At 35.0% G+C, this 16,739-nt stretch overlaps 1 protein-coding gene across 1 annotated transcript; it reads left to right on the plus strand.

Moving 5' to 3' along the window:
* The first annotated feature begins 13,557 nt into the window (after nt 1–13,557).
* On the plus strand, nt 13,558–14,639 carry LOC149217867 (NAC domain-containing protein 22-like). Its single transcript, XM_089390392.1, has 3 exons — nt 13,558–13,756; nt 13,840–14,084; nt 14,334–14,639. Exons 1-3 carry the CDS (start codon nt 13,558–13,560, stop codon nt 14,637–14,639), a joined length of 750 nt encoding a protein of 249 aa, XP_089246518.1.
* The last annotated feature ends 2,100 nt before the right edge of the window (nt 14,640–16,739 follow it).

Genomic DNA, 16,739 nt, shown 5'->3' on the forward strand with positions numbered 1-16,739 from the left:
ACAATAAGGAACATTAATGCATATGAAAAATAAGACATGTAAGAGTTGTTACCTTGTCAAAATATTTGATTTACTGCCTTTATTGAGTTGATAAAACAAAACATTTATGTAACTCTACAGACCTCTAGGGTTCTTTATTTCTTCTAAAAGGAAACTATGATGACCACTAGAAATTTCTTTTGTGAATGCACATAGCAACCATCTCTCTTTGTTCATAGATAGCTAGCACCATTCTAGATAGTATGTGTTCTATAATATTCTTTTATTTCATTTTGGAATCAAATTTGGGTTTCCACCATATGATTGTTATCTATACTATATTTCTTTGTGTGAGTTCCATTTAATTTTCTACATTTCATTTCCTTCCTTGTACACCACAGATCAATATAAACCTTCCACACACCCGTCATTTCTCTCACTTATTTTTTCAATTCATTTATTGATTACATGGGTAGAATAACAACTCATGTTTGGGAGATTGGAAATGGCAAAATAAATGCTAGTCACATATTTCGCCATCTATATATGTTGATCATCTTGCTTTCATAAATTAGTCTTCCTTGTACATGTAATCATCATGGCTAATGTATTTGTATCATGACTGTAAACCATCATGATTTCCTCAGAAGTAACTTTGATGCTCAAAAGATAATTATCATAAGATTCTTCCATAATTTATTGTGCCCTTGTTAAATTAGTACTATAAACAACTGAGACTAAGGCATCAAAATTATGCTTAGATGAAAACCTTTTCAAAGTTCAATCTCTTTCGAATGAAAAGGATTTAAAAACATTATCATCTCAAACATATGATATGAGCTTTTAATTAAGAAAATTGAAATGTTTTAAATGGAAAATATATAAATCGAAACTCTTTTTTCTTGTAAAAGAAACAAGATGAAACCTTGTCTTGTTTATAGAATTCATAAAAGAAAAATATATTACAAGAAAAGCAGGAAAGGAGAAAATTTTTCCTCTCAAAATGGAAAATTTTATTTCAGTTCTTTATTTATGTATAAATTTCCGTTCTATTTAGAAAATATAATGCTACTTCTATGAGTAAGTTGGGATTAACTTCAGTCAAAATATATCTAAACTCCTTAACATATAGATCTTGAACTTGGAAAAAATGGAATGACACCTCACGTCTCCACAATGTGGGGTGGTATAACAAAACTCGGTCATCATCAACATTAACATTTCCTAGTGGTGGGGGGGGGAATTTCAAATATAATGCAATATACTAGAGAAAAGACCAAATATTTGATCATGAAGAGCATCTTAGTTTGCATGAAAATAGCAAGTTTGTAAGAAATCTCATTGAAGACCACGTCTTGCGAGTCAAAAATAATTTTCATATGAATGGAAATGTCTAGAACATACCAAACATAACTAGTAATATAAGATATCATCATTCCTAAGAATCTATGAAGAGATCTAACCGAGATCTTGATAAGGTTTGGCAAAGGTGGACATATTATTTTGAAAGACATTAAATAGCTTCCTAGATGATTAACATGGAAAACATTTTGGAAAATATATTCCAATAGGAAAGTGTCTACTTTAGTTAGTCTAACAACTTTATTTTAGGTTCGTGGTGATAAAAAATTTATGAATATGTTTGGGATTTAAACAAGAATATATTTTTCTTCACTTAACTCGTCATATATCTATATACTTACACATGAATTAATATGTTATCAATTGTTGAATATTTATGGCAAACAACACAACATAGATAGGATTAATTTCCAAACATTTTCAAAGATAATTTTCTATATAAAATTTTGATAATATTATTTATATTCTATAGAATTTTAATGCACAAAAATTTATTATTTAGAAAAAGTTGCTAATATTATTGAAATAGACAAAGAACCACTCTCACATCCTAATCCAATGAAAATAGTACAAAGAACCACTCTTACTAAGTTATTTTAATAAAATTTAATCATTTATATGAAAATAACCCAAAAAAATCTAGTAGCTTTTTGTTATTTTCATCCATTTGGTCTATTTCTATAGAAACAATTCAAAAACCATGTTATTTATGAATTATTTTCATTAAATTAATATGAGAAACAATTTTTTTGTAGTTACTTAGTCATAATGAAGGTTATTGAGCATTTTTATGAATTTTCCTTCTCATATTTAATAAAAAATATATAATAATAATAATAATAAATCCAATATGCTTGGTTCATGATTTCATGTAATACTAATATTATTTCATTTATACCATTTCAAATTTATTCATTATTTTTCTATAAAAATAAAGATTTTTTTCTTTGTTCTTTGTGACAACAATTGTCACTTCACCATTTTGACATTTTTCCTTTCGTTTGTCCTTTTTCACTGTTCCTACTTTTTGGCTCCGGAGAAAACCAATAATCCAACCATCATATTGACTTTTTAAACTTATGAGTTCCAAAATACTAAACTTCCAAAGAGCTCAAATTCTTCTTTAGTTTAGGCATATGTCTAGGATATGTTAATGTTCTTACAATACTATCAAATATTTTAATTTTGATGCTTCATATCCAAACAATCTTATAAAAAATGTTAATCCCCATAAGAATAATTAACATTACAATAAAACAAAACTTCAGCAATCATCCCTAGACATAATTTAATTATATTTCTTTTATTTTTAGACTTTTCATTTTCATTCATGTCACTTCCAACAATCCCTCTTGAAATGGCATAATTGTTACTATACCAACATTTAAGATTTCTTTTATTTACTTTTTAGTCTTATCTAGATGTATTTCTAACCTTTAAGCATCATTGCTTCTAGTTTAATTGTAGTTTCTCTCCTCACCTCCTATGATAATAATTGTCCAACTATAAAATCATTGCTTCTAGCTTAATTGTAGTTTCTATCCTCACCTCCTATGATAATAATTATCCAACAATAGAATCAAATTTAAGAGTCTAAATTTTATTGAGCTAATGGGAGTGATGAAATGATCCCATGATTTAAGAAATAAAACCAACAATGTAAATTCCCTATCTTTGTCATTAACTTAAACATACATACGATTCAACTCAAATATAAGATCATTAAACAAATTCAAATGATTTATAATTTCGATACCTTTATTGATTTTTAGACTATAAGGTTCCCTCTTAAACTGGATATAACTTGTTAAGGACTCCACCAGATAAAGGTTTTCCATCTTACTCAATAAGCCTATTGCTGTTACTTCTTTGATAGTACTAGACCATATATCATCTACAATGCATAACCAAATTATGCTAAGATATCTGGCATTTAGGTATTTGCATGTTTCATTGGTCAAATTGACATGTTTCTTCCTCCTACCATCCAATGCGACATCTAACATTTGTTCTACTAATAAATATCGCATTTTAAGTTTTCGTAATTTCAAATTATTTTTAGCATTAAATTTTCAAACCCCAGATTCGGTATTAATCTCCTTAGCCATTATTATATACACATATACTATCCCTACAATTTAGATTTTTTTTTTTTGAATTACGCCAATGCATAAATCTAAAATTATACATCAACTTTTACTTAAAAAACAACTTAGACTTTGCTTCTATAATTAGATTGCAAACTTCCACCACTTTTTTTTAGTGTGTGTGTCCTCACGAATAAAATTAGACCACGAATAAAAAGAAATAAAGAAAGGAAAAAAGTGTAACCTCTTTACTTGCTGGAATTTTCGTCCAACTAGTAGCTATGGAATTTTCTCTATGACCAACCTTGTTCGTGGATACTATGGATACCTCTCCCTACACTATGGTTGTAGATCACTTGAATGGTTACTCAACTAAAGAATGGTGACTCAAGTGACGAATGAAAGCTATGCATCCACTTCAGGTATGCAACTATGTTGTATAAAGACCACTACTTTGTTGAATTCTTCACATGTTGAGGATTTCAACTATGTTGTATCAAGACCGCTACTTTGCTGAATCCTTCACATGTTGAGGATTTCACTATTTGATTTCTTCGCATGGTTTAGCTCTTACTTTGCATAGACTTCATGTCTCAAACTCCTTTATGTTTTGTGTTGAAATATTATTTTCAACTGCAGGGCCTGTCCTTTGCCATACTCCTGTACTGATGAATCAACAGCCATACCTCTACATTGATGACACTGCCATTAAACAGCCACAGCTCCAGTCTTTTCCTGAATCAGTCATTACACAGCAATTTATTACGGAATGGTGGTCACTCACGGAATGATGGTAATTTATTGCTGTAGTTGGTAAATGTAGGTAGGATTTTAATTTTATTTTATTTTAATTCACAGGTATAGTTTTGCTTTTACGGCAAGTAAAAAGACGTGAAGTTCAGTTTTTTAAAAAATCTGAAAAATGTAATGTAGACACAGCAGTGTGCGTAAGTTTTTTTTTGAGAAACAGAGACAGAGCTCTCTTTGTAATGCACAGCAGTGCAGAAGTTTTTTTTATGTATGCAGCAGCATGAATGTATGAATGTATTTACACACAGCAGTGTAAAATGTTTCAAGGAAGAAACAGAGTGTTACAGCAGCATGTTACAGCAGCGTGTTACAGCAGCGTTCTGAGCTGAAACAGAGTGTTACAGCAACATGTTTTGTAAATGCACAGGAGTGCAGTCACAGCAATGCAAAGTGCAGACACAACAATAAAAAAAACAGCGTGTTGATTTTTCAGAGGAGACAGAATATTTTGTTTTCTGCAAAATACAGCAGTGCAGACTCAGTAATGTATTTTCTGTTTACAGCATGAAATTTTTTAAGTCTTGAACTGTCTCTAAAAGTGGCCTTGTTGAATCCCTCTGTCAAGAGGAAAGTTTTTTTAAAGAACAATCTTTTATGAAATTCCTGTAACAGTTAGTTTACTTTTAATAAACGCAAGTTAATCTTTTCCTGTTGCTGTTACACCGTAACCAAAAAAATACCTGACGTCAAAAATTTACGTTGCTGAAACACCATGAGCAGCGTTGGTGAAACACCAGTTACAGCAACTAAAAAAAAAAATGTGTTGCTGAAACACCGTTTCCAGCAAGCGATTTTCTGGGTTTTCTGTGTTAAAACAGAGTATAAAAACAGAGCATTTTTTTTGTCTGTCTATTATGGAATTTTCATAAATTTCCAACATGGTATCAGAGCTAGTCCAGGCTCTTTGAAGTGTCAAAGAAGCTGAAGGAAGGGTTTATTGCTGTAGCAACTTCACCAGCAGAGTGAAGACAGTCAGTGATTTTTTTTTACACAGTCAAGTATTGAAAGAATGGCTAGCACAAGCACTGGTATGGGTATGTTTAACACCCAGGTCCCACAGTTTAATGGGAAGAACTATGACTACTGGTCAATAACTATGAGAGCCCTGTTTGCCTCTCAAGATTTATGGGAAATAGTTGAAGATGGTTTTGAAGAACCAGCAGATGAAACTGAGTTCAATGCATTAACTCAGGGAGAGAAGGATCAGCTGAAGAGCAATAGGAAGAAGGATGCAAAGGCCACTTTATTGTTGCATCTAGCAGTAGACCAGAGTATATTTCCAAGGAGAGCAGCAGCTAAAACATCAAATGAAGCATGTTAAGCCCTCAAGACAGCCTATCAAGGCATGGAGAGAGTGAAGACAGCAAAACTACAATTGCTGAGAAAGGATTTTGAGAACTTGAAAATGAAGGAGTCAGACAACATTGAATCATTCTTCACTCATTTGATTGGTGTAATCACACAAATGAGAACTCATGGAGAAACCATTGAAGATAGAAGAATAGTGGAGAAAATATTGAGGGTCTTACCCTCAAGGTTTGATGCCATAGTCACCACCATTGAAGAGACAAAGGATCTCTCAAACTATTCAGTTGATGAGCTACATGCATCACTGATAACACATGAGCAGAGGTTGAGTAGGAATGAAAACTCATCCCTTGAGCAAGCCTTCAAGACCCAGATGTCCTTTGGAAGAGGAAGAGGTCAAGGAAGAGGAAACCAAAGAGGAAGAGGCAGAAGCGAGAACAGAGGTGGAAGGAACAGCCCATCAAATGCACAAGGAAGAGGCAGCAATCCAAATCAGAACCAAGGTCAAGGCAGCAGTCAACAAAGAGATTAGTATCAGGCTCAAGGACAAAGGTATGTTAAATCTAATGTTCAATGCTATTATTGCAAAAAGTATGGACATTATGCTAGTGATTGTAGAAAGAAACAACATGATAAGAACAGCAGACAAAATGCCAATGTTACAAGAGAAAACATCAGTCAAGAAAATGTCCTGTTGGCTTGTAACATGGCTGAAACACATAGTGAGGACATATGGTTTTTAGATTCAGGTTGCAGCAACCATATGACAGGGAATATAGCCCTCTTTTCAGCCTTAAATCAGAATTTGAAATCAGAGGTCACACTAGGAACCGATAGTAAAGTGTCTGTTATGGGAAAAGGGGAGGTAAAAATATTTACAAAGCAAGGAGAAAGGAAAACCATAGCAGATGTCTACTATGTCCCCGGAATGAGATGTAACCTATTGAGTGTTGGATAGCTTATCCAAAAGAGTTACAATGTTTACTTTGTAAATGATGTGTGCACCATCATGGACATCCCACCCAGCAAAAGATGCATTGCTGAAGTGAAGATGACAAGGAACAGGATGTTCCCTCTCCGGATTAGGGCAGACTTGAAGAACAAGAAGGAAATGGCAGCAGTCACCCAAGAGGCCTACCAAAGTGTGCCAAAGGATGAGAACTGGTTATGGCACTTGAGATTTGGGCATCTAAATTTTGGAGGTCTAAACTTATTGAGCAGAAAAGGAATGGTAAAGGGATTACCATTGATAGAGAAACCGGACAGCCTATGTGAAGGCTGCATTTTGGGAAAACAACACAGAAAAAGTTTTCCATCAGGGAAGAGAATAAGGGCAAAGACACCCTTAGAGATTATCTACTCAGATTTGTGTGGACCAATGCAAGCTCCATCATTAGCTGGCAGCCTATATTTCTTGACATTCATTGATGATTTTACAAGAAAGACTTGGATATATTTCCTCAAGAACAAAAGTGAAGTCTTTGAGAAATTCCAAAATTTCAAAGCACTTGTGGAGAACCAAAGCGGGATGCACATAAAAGTATTGAGAACTGATAGAGGAGCTGAGTATATCTCAAATGAATTCCTAAAGTTTTGTAGAGAAAATGGAGTACATAAACAGTTCACAACTCGGTACACTCTGCAGCAAAATGGAGTTGCTGAAAGGAAAAACAGAACCATCATGGAGATGGCAAGGAGCATGTTGAAGGCAAAGCATTTGCCAAATGAGTATTGGGCTGAAGCTGTACATTGTGCAGTATATATATTGAACAGGTGTCCTACAAAAGCAGTCTTGAACAAAGTGCCAGAAGAGGCATGGAGTGGGAGAAAGCAAGGAGTCACCCACATGAGAGTTTTTGGGTGTGTGGCCTATGCACACATTCCAGATCAGCTAAGGAGGAATTTGGACAGCAAAGGGGAGAAATGCATCTTCATTGGATACAATGATGAATCCAAAGCCTACAGGCTGTACATTCCATCTACCAAGAAGTTTTTTGTGAGCAGGGATGTTCAATTCATTGAAGAGGAAGCTTGGGATGGAAGCATAGAGAAAACAGTGAACATTAAAAACTGTTTGTCTAATGATGAAGATGAAGAGGAGGTGGCTGAAATGAATCCCCAAACAGCAGCACCAACACAAGGAGAGCAAGGAACACCATTGAGGATCAATGAGAGTGCTTCTCCAAGCACACCACAAGGAGGAAATTCAAGTGAATCTTCAAGCACTTTCACACCAAGTGAACGAGGTAAGAAGTTTAGAAATCTAAGCGAAATTTATGAAGAAGGAATGAATTCCTTATTTGCCTTGTATTGTCATGTTGACGATCCTATTCATTTCGAAGATGCAATCAAAGATAGGAAATGGATAGAAGCTATGGATGAGGAAATTAATGCCATAGAGAGAAACAAAACATGGGATTTGGTTGAGTTACCAAAAGGCAAAGAAGTCATTGGTGTGAAATGGGTCTATAAGACCAAGAGCAATGCTGAAGGCAAGATAGAAAGGCACAAGGCAAGGCTGGTTGTCAAGGGGTACAAACAGCAGTATGGGAGAGATTATGAGGAGACTTTCGCACCGGTTGCAAGAATGGAAACCGTGAGAGCAGTGCTGTCCATAGCAGCACAAAACAAATGGAAAGTCTACCAAATGGATGTGAAATCAGCATTCCTAAATGGAGTGTTAATGGAAGAGGTCTATGTGGAACAGCCTCTTGGATATGAGAAGAAAGGTGAAGAGCACAAAGTGTGCAAATTGAAGAAAGCTCTTTATGGGCTGAAGCAAGCGCCAAGAGCATGGTACAGCAGGATAGATTCATATCTATTGGATAATGAATTTGACAAATGTGAAGGAGAGCCCACAGTCTACATCAAGGAAAAGGATGGTAAAATTTTAATTGTTGTCTTGTATGTAGATGATGTTATTTTCACAGGAAATGATATTTATCTTATTGAGAATTTTAAATCAGTCATGAAGGATGAATTTGAAATGACTGACATGGGTTTGTTGAGATACTTCTTAGGCATAGAAGTAGATCAAAATGAAAAAGGAATTTTTATATCTCAAGCAAGATATGTAAATCAAGTTTTGGGCAGATTTAAGATGGAAGAATGCAAGGCAGCGATCACTCCCACAGTGATGGGATTAAAGCTCAGCAGAGAGGACAGCAGCAAGGATTTTGATCCTAGCTTGTATAAAAGCATTGTGGGCAGCCTTATGTATTTAACAGCAACTAGACCTGATTTAATGTATGCTGTTAGTTTGATTTCCAGATTTATGGAGAGGCCAAAGGAAGCACATTGGCAGGCAGCAAAAAGAATTCTGAGGTATGTCAAAGGTACCAAAAGGTTTGGAATTTTATATACTACTTCAGAATGTTCAAATTTAGTTGGATACACTGATAGTGATTGGGCTGGAAGTGTAGATGATCGGAAAAGCACTTCCGGTTATGTTTTTCATATGGGTTCAGGAGCCATTTCATGGGCTTCCAAGAAACAGCCAATTGTGGCATTGTCTACAGCAGAAGCAGAGTACGTGGCAGCTACAGCAGCAGCATGTCAAGCAGTTTGGATGAGAAGGATGTTAAGGAGCTTAGGCCAAGAGCAGGTAAAAGGAACTGTGATTTATTGTGACAACAGTTCTGCTATTGCATTATCCAAAAATTCTGTGTTTCATAAGAGAACGAAACACATTGACACAAGGTTTCATTATATCAGAGAGTTGGTAAATAATGGAGAAATTGTCTTAGTACATTGCAAAACTCAGGAGCAGGTTGCAGACATTCTAACCAAGCCTTTGGGACAGAAAAGTTTTGAATTTTTGAGGAAATGTCTGGGTATGACTGATAACCCAGCAGTTGAAACTAAAGGGGAGTGTTGAAATATTATTTTCAACTGCAGGGCCTGTCCTTTGCCATACTCCTGTACTGATGAATCAACAACCATACCTCTACATTGATGAAACTGCCATTAAACAGCCGCAGCTCCAGTCTTTTCCTGAATCAGTCATTACACAGCAATTTATTACGGAATGGTGGTCACTCACGGAATGATGGTAATTTATTGCTGTAGTTGGTAAATGTAGGTAGGATTTTAATTTTATTTTATTTTAATTCACAGGTATAGTTTTGCTTTTACGGCAAGTAAAAAGACGTGAAGTTCAGTTTTTTAAAAAATCTGAAAAATGTAATGTAGACACAGCAGTGTGCGTAAGTTTTTTTTTGAGGAACAGAGACAGAGCTCTCTTTGTAATGCACAGCAGTGCAGAAGTTTTTTTTATGTATGCAGCAGCATGAATGTATGAATGTATTTACACACAGCAGTGTAAAATGTTTCAAGGAAGAAACAGAGTGTTACAGCAGCGTGTTACAGCAGCGTTCTGAGCTGAAACAGAGTGTTACAGCAACATGTTTTGTAAATGCACAGGAGTGCAGTCACAGCAATGCAAAGTGCAGACACAGCAGTAAAAAACAGCGTGTTGATTTTTCAGAGGAGACAGAATATTTCGTTTTCTGCAAAATACAGCAGTGCAGACTCAGTAATGTATTTTCTGTTTACATCATGAAATTTTTTAAGTCTTGAACTGTCTTTAAAAGTAGCCTTGTTGAATCCCTCTGTCAAGAGGAAAGTTTTTTTAAAGAACAATCTTTTATGAAATTCCTGTAACAGTTAGTTTACTTTTAATAAATGCAAGTTAATCTTTTTCTGTTGCTGTTACACCGTAACCAAAAAAATACCTGACGTAAAAAAAAAAAAAAATTACGTTGCTGAAACACCACGAGCAGCGTTGCTGAAACACCAGTTACAGCAACTAAAAAAAAAAATGTGTTGCTGAAACACCGTTTCCAGCAAGCGATTTTCTGGGTTTTCTGTGTTAAAACAGAGTATAAAAACAGAGCATTTTTTTTGTCTGTCTATTATGGAATTTTCATAAATTTCCAACATTTTGGCACCATTTTCTTTAGCCAATTTTCATGTAGAACAACACTCTCTTTCCCCTTAATTGGCTTTCCTTCATAAGCCTTTCCTTTAGTTTTTTTCCTCTATATAATGTCCTCCACACGCATCCATACTTCTACGAGTATGCAAACCAACCTCTTTCTTATATGAGACTTCGTCGCTACACGATTTAGCCTTCATGTCAATGTGGTTTAGTTTCTCTTTTCACGTCCTCATTTAATTTGACTCTAATACAACCTATTAGGATTTGAGATCCTGATAAGTTTAGTTTCTCTTTTCACGTCCTCATTTAATTTGACTCTAATACGACCTATTAATATTTGAGATCCTAATAAATAACTTTAGAAGAGAAAATAATAAGAAGACCATAATGTTATACAATAGATAAAATTGAGATTGTAAAACCCTAATAGTTTATTAAAAAAAAAATCCATGCGACGAGGTATTTCATTATCAAAGATGAAAAGTTATAATATTACAATTCACTTCACCAAAGATGAAAAGTTATAATATTACAATTCACTTCACGAATCTCTCAAGTTTCCTTGATATAACAATCTTGGCATGATTACATTCATTATAATGAAGTGTACTTAATATAATTGTCTTTCCACGAATACATTCATTATAGGAACTACCACTCCCATAAACCAACATCATTAGACGAGCCAGAAAATATTTCCCCAAAATATTAGATTTTTGAATTTTATTTTAGTTTATTTGATTTCATATTTTAACAATGAAAAAAACAATAATGAAAAATTCAATTGAATATAGCCAATTTGGATAATTTTTTTGAAACAGTGTATTTAATGTTATTTATAATTTCAGAAAATCCATGTCTTTTGAATAACTCTGAGGAATGTAATTGTGAAATGATAAACATATTTTTGTATAATTATAAAATAATATATTTTGGTAAAAAAATTCAAATAAATTTTAAAAACTTTGAATCATATATTTTAGATTTAGTATTTGTGGAAATAAGGCCCATAAAATAAGAAGTCTATTTTTAAATAAGTCAATATTAAAATTTATATTTACATGAAATTCTAGAAATTTAAATATAAAATTTGTTTAAAAATATAATTTTCAAAATCCAATATCTTTATAATTATATTTTATAATTTTAATATTAAATTTTAGAGAAATTAATTAGAAGTTATCCCAGAGAGTTTATTTTGAAATTGAAATTTATTTATAAAACATTTAACACACCTATTGTACATTAATACTAAATATTTATATGTCAGTATTATAATAAATAATATATTATTGATAATTTTAACATATTCTAATACATTATACATAATATCTTTTATAATAAATATATAGTACATATAACTTGATCAAAATGCATTAAAAGTTAAGCATATCTTTTATAATTTTTTAAAATGTTAACTACTTGGACACCGTAATTTGAATTCAAAATTGAGACCTATCGATATGCATTAAGGTATAGATAAACGGAATATTAATAGGTGATGGCCCGTATATAGTCAAACATGCTCCCGAAAAAAAGATATGCATTAAGGTATAGGTAACATGAATATTAGAAATTAATATATATGCACTAAATCATAGATAAAAGAAATATTAAAAATAGTATTCAATATGCAATCAAGCACGTTCCAAAAAGAAATGGAGAAATGGTGCAAGTCTATGGCAACGTTGAAAATCATACTGGAAGTCTTTATAAAAGCTAACTTCAAAAGTTGTTATATATTCAGAAAATGATTTCCGAGAGTGGTTATTTTTCACTTTTATCTATTTTTATTAATACTATTTTTATATATTATAATTGCTTATTTAAAATATTTTATTTTTATTATTAAAATTAATTTGCTTATTTAAATTGATAAAATCAATTAAAATTAATTATTTTCTTTGTTAAAACATTTTTCTTTATCATTATAATATTATTTTTTTAAATTCTTCAATAAATTAAATTTTAATAATATATATATATATAATTTAAAATCAAAATTTTATTATAATGTCATCCATAACTTATACTTAATAAATAACTATAATTTTGGTGATTCTCGTCCTCTTTTAATTAAAATTGCACGAGGTATATAACCCTTTTCTCGCATACAATTTCGTTATGAAAATCGCATCGTCACACGTGGTAATACGGAGCGCAAAAATCGGAAACAGACGACTTGGCACCCGCTCTCACAATCCCGACCATTCTACTCAAAAAGGGAAACACATATTCCACTCAGCTCAGCCTGCTCATAATTGATGAATGTTCGAAGTTTCTATCTCACCACGACAATTCCGATCTTAAAAATTAATTTATTTGCCTGATTCTCTAAACGGCAAATCCGATCTTAAAAATTAATTTATTTGCCTGATTATCTAATGAATATATGCTTCGGCATTATTAGAATTTACCTTTTCCACGGAGTACAAAGATATCATGCAACCTCCTCGAAATTTCCGTCTGTTCTCTGTATGACTTAATGAATATACTATGGATCATATTGAGGATCATATCATATATTTTCCATAAACCTGCAACTTCATAGAAATTTCCATGATATGAAAAAGGAACCAAGACGGCGAGAGTGCGACTTCAATTGTCCTGTCACTGTCAGGACTACCACCACGCGGAAGAAGCGAACTGAAAAAAAAAAAAAAGGCTGTGGCGTAGCTTTAAATCCGGAGCTGTTGTGTGGTCTGGCGGTCGAAAACTAACCACAGAGAGTATGGGTATAGAAATTAATCATATAGGTATGCAGCTTGCCAAATATAGCGGAGGCTCGATTCTAAGCCGCTCTCGCAGGCTTCATTCTAAGCCATACTATACAAGCTGTGAAGGAAAATTTCAGAGTCGGTCGTATAGACTTTAACGTGTGGACCATCCGGATGTTGTCTTCCAATAATTGATTATTTTGCCCTAAATTCGTTGAAGTATTTTTTCACCTGAAGTCCAGGGAACTTCCAAAGATGAAGAGACTTCCAAGGATGAAGATTTCCCTCTATATATTTATGTAAATGGAGATCATGCTGAGATACATGTGTTAAAGGTTCTTCCAAAAGAGATCAGATGGCCCTGGTGCAGAAAACGTGTCGTGGTGTAGTAGGCGCAGAAATCAGGGACCTTCCAGGTTTCAGATTCTATCCCACAGAAGAGGAGCTGCTGGACTTCTATTTGAAGAAAAGGGTTCAAGGCCCCTATCCACTGAGCTTTCGTAAGATCATACCTACGTTGGACCTGTATCGGTATGATCCCTGGGAGTTGCCAGGTGCACTCAACTTTCTGGTTTTTCAGTGCTTTTAAGTTTAAAAGGTCTCTCACAGTCTAATTGATGAATTCGTACTCTTGCAGGTTTGGATTATGATGCTGGATTGACACAATGGATTGAGAAGGCGTGCCCACGGACTAATAGACTGACGGCATCGGGCTTCTGGAAGGCCACCGGTTCAGACAGAGCAGTCCGCAACAAGTTGCTTCACTGCATCGGTCTGAAGAAAACACTTGTGTTTTACAAAGGAAAAGGCCCTCGCGGGGAGAAGACCGACTGGATCATGAACGAATATGGTTTGTTAGATTTCAGCTCGTCGACCCCAAGGGTAGGTTTGTTAATGTTTTCCACTCAGCTGCCTTTATATTAGCCAGATCTATTAAACACTAAGAGCACAATGAAAAAATGAAAGTTACCTATCTGGGCAGACCAATACTATTTAAAATCTTTTTATCAATTTATTGATTCTACGCCATTGATTTGTGTAGAATCAAGGGGCTATACTGGCACGGTGGAAGAGTGCCCGGTTTCTTTCACTGCAGAGGTACTGATGGAATTAATTTGGAATGTGCAGAAGAAAATGGACATGGTGTTATGTCGGATATACAGAAAGGCTTCTTCTCATAAGTCGATTGAAGAACGAGCAAAGAATGATCACCTTGAGAAAGAAGAACGGGTTGACTCAGTCGGTAATGAATATCCAGAGAAGTCTCATTCACACAGCCTTAATGGGAGCTGCCAATTATCAAATCCAGTGACAGAGACCACAATCTCCTCATTAGCTCATAAGAATGAGAACGGAATATGTTCTTCTTCTGTAAGTGAAACGAACAATGAATCTAATCTGTTTGACTGCCTGGAACCTGTAATATACCTATTGTGATTAACCCCACGTAAGGTAATTTTAAATTACCAATCAGTTAATCAAACCTGCGTAAAAGTAATTTTAAATTACATATCAGTTACAACTAATTCTTGGCATTGGTTAAATGGATCAGCGAGCACCCTAACAGGGGAACAAGAAGAAGAAGGTGGATGGAGAATGGTTGATGAACAGGCAGAGAGAAGAATTCCAGGAGAGAGCAGACAGAGAAAGAGGTTAAGTCTGGTAGAGACCAGATAACCTGAGAAAGAGGTTAAGTCTGGTAGAGACCAGATAACCCAGCACAGGAGTGCATGTGTCTTGTTGAGGGCTGTAGGCCTGCAAGACTGCTCGGGGGGAGAATCCAGTGTGAAGTGGATCTCAAGGTTGGGAGGATAAGAGCAAATCAGTTGCAGGTGACTTCTGGAAGTAGGAATATCGGTAGCAGGCTACCCAGGTATGTACTTCCTAATCAAGTATAGCATGAAGAACTGAGACTGAAGGTGAATAGACTAATCTGTATTCTTCCATTGATTAATGGTAGTCGTTATTAAAGATTAATGTTGTATCAGTATCTTTGTTCATCTGCAATAAAATAAATCTGGTAGTTGAATATAAACTTCCATGGTAGAACCAGACCCTAAGGGCGGTTGGCGATAGCGGAAACCGCAGTAGTGTGTGATTATTAGAAGGAAATAAACTAGTCAGAGACTCGGCTACGGAACCGAGTTGAAATAGGCATTCTGGAATGTCAGACAAACATCTCATCTGAATGAAAGAATAGTCGAGAACCAGCGCAAAAGCCTGCGCTTGTACATAAACCGAAATGTTGAACAGACATGGAAATGTAGTACAACTAAACCAATGTATAAACACAGAAATATGGCATAGCTACAACACTGTGTAAACAAATAGTCACGGCATAAGTGCTGTGTGAACCTAACATTACGCATATATACAGTACCGTATAAACCCTAGCAAGGTTATTAAATAAACTGTTGTGCGAACTAAAGAAATATTACCAGAAATTTGGAATATAATAACCAACCTGAGACAGGAAGGATAAGGGTCATGAGACACACCCCAGACCAGAGCAAAAACACTTCGAATCTCAACGCAGAAACCACAAGAGGTGATGAGCTTACTTGTGTCATGAAGGTGACAAACCCCTGCGGCGGAAGGAGGCTGCAACCGGTCAATCCACCTGCACATAGAATAATCACCATGAGTAAACCTGAATAGCCGAATACTAAATCACTTCAAGGGTTGAAATGTAAACTGTAAAGAAATACCAGGTGTGGAATGCCAGGGTTTGATACCTGAAGGCAGACGATGCAGAAGGGTTGACAAGCCGAGGAGGCTCTCGGTCGAGACGAAGTGAACAAATGAGTTGAACCGGAGAACCCGGACACCTTATGTATGCCTATGGAACCCTCGAACTGATCTGAGCCATACGATGAGCTCGAATGATCTCCACCGTCCATCAAAGCGGGAAAACCTGGCGCGGAAATCACAGTGAGTCAACCACATGAGTTCACGTGATCCCTTGCCACCTGGTTACGGAGGGGATGAGCTGGAAGGATCTCCATCCTCCATATGGGAAAACAAGTTATGCGTGTTGGGTCAACCAACAAGGCTAACATCACACCAAGGTTGTCATCGTTTATGGCATATGCATGGGTGTTAATACCAATTCGGTGCGGGTAGGTGTATATTAAAGGGTTATTATACGTGCACAACGTCTAAACTTAGATTGCAATTACATTATATTCCTTAACAGTTTGAGGGTGGGTTCATGAGTTGACCGCCATAACTATAAAAAAAAAAATAAAAATTTTACTGTTTATATAATGTGTTTAAAAGGATCGTGACAATGTGGTATCAGAGCCAGGTTGCAATACTGGTGCCTTTGGGAATTGGTAAGCGGAAAGGATATTGAAGTACGCCATTAGTAGGCATTAACTCGGGTATGAGTTTAATCATTCGCATATTCATTTATGCCGTACACTACTTTTGGCATGACAGGTGTGATTCATGATTATGACTTCTTTGAGAAGTAGTTAATAAGATGTGGCATAACTACGTTCATAACGTTGGATTTCTGATGAGGATAAAAGACAA

This window comes from Pinus tabuliformis, chromosome 1_1, assembly GCF_031772625.1.
Source record: "Pinus tabuliformis cultivar Carrire ecotype Pingquan chromosome 1_1, CPIR1, whole genome shotgun sequence".
Lineage (NCBI taxonomy): Eukaryota > Viridiplantae > Streptophyta > Pinopsida > Pinales > Pinaceae > Pinus > Pinus tabuliformis.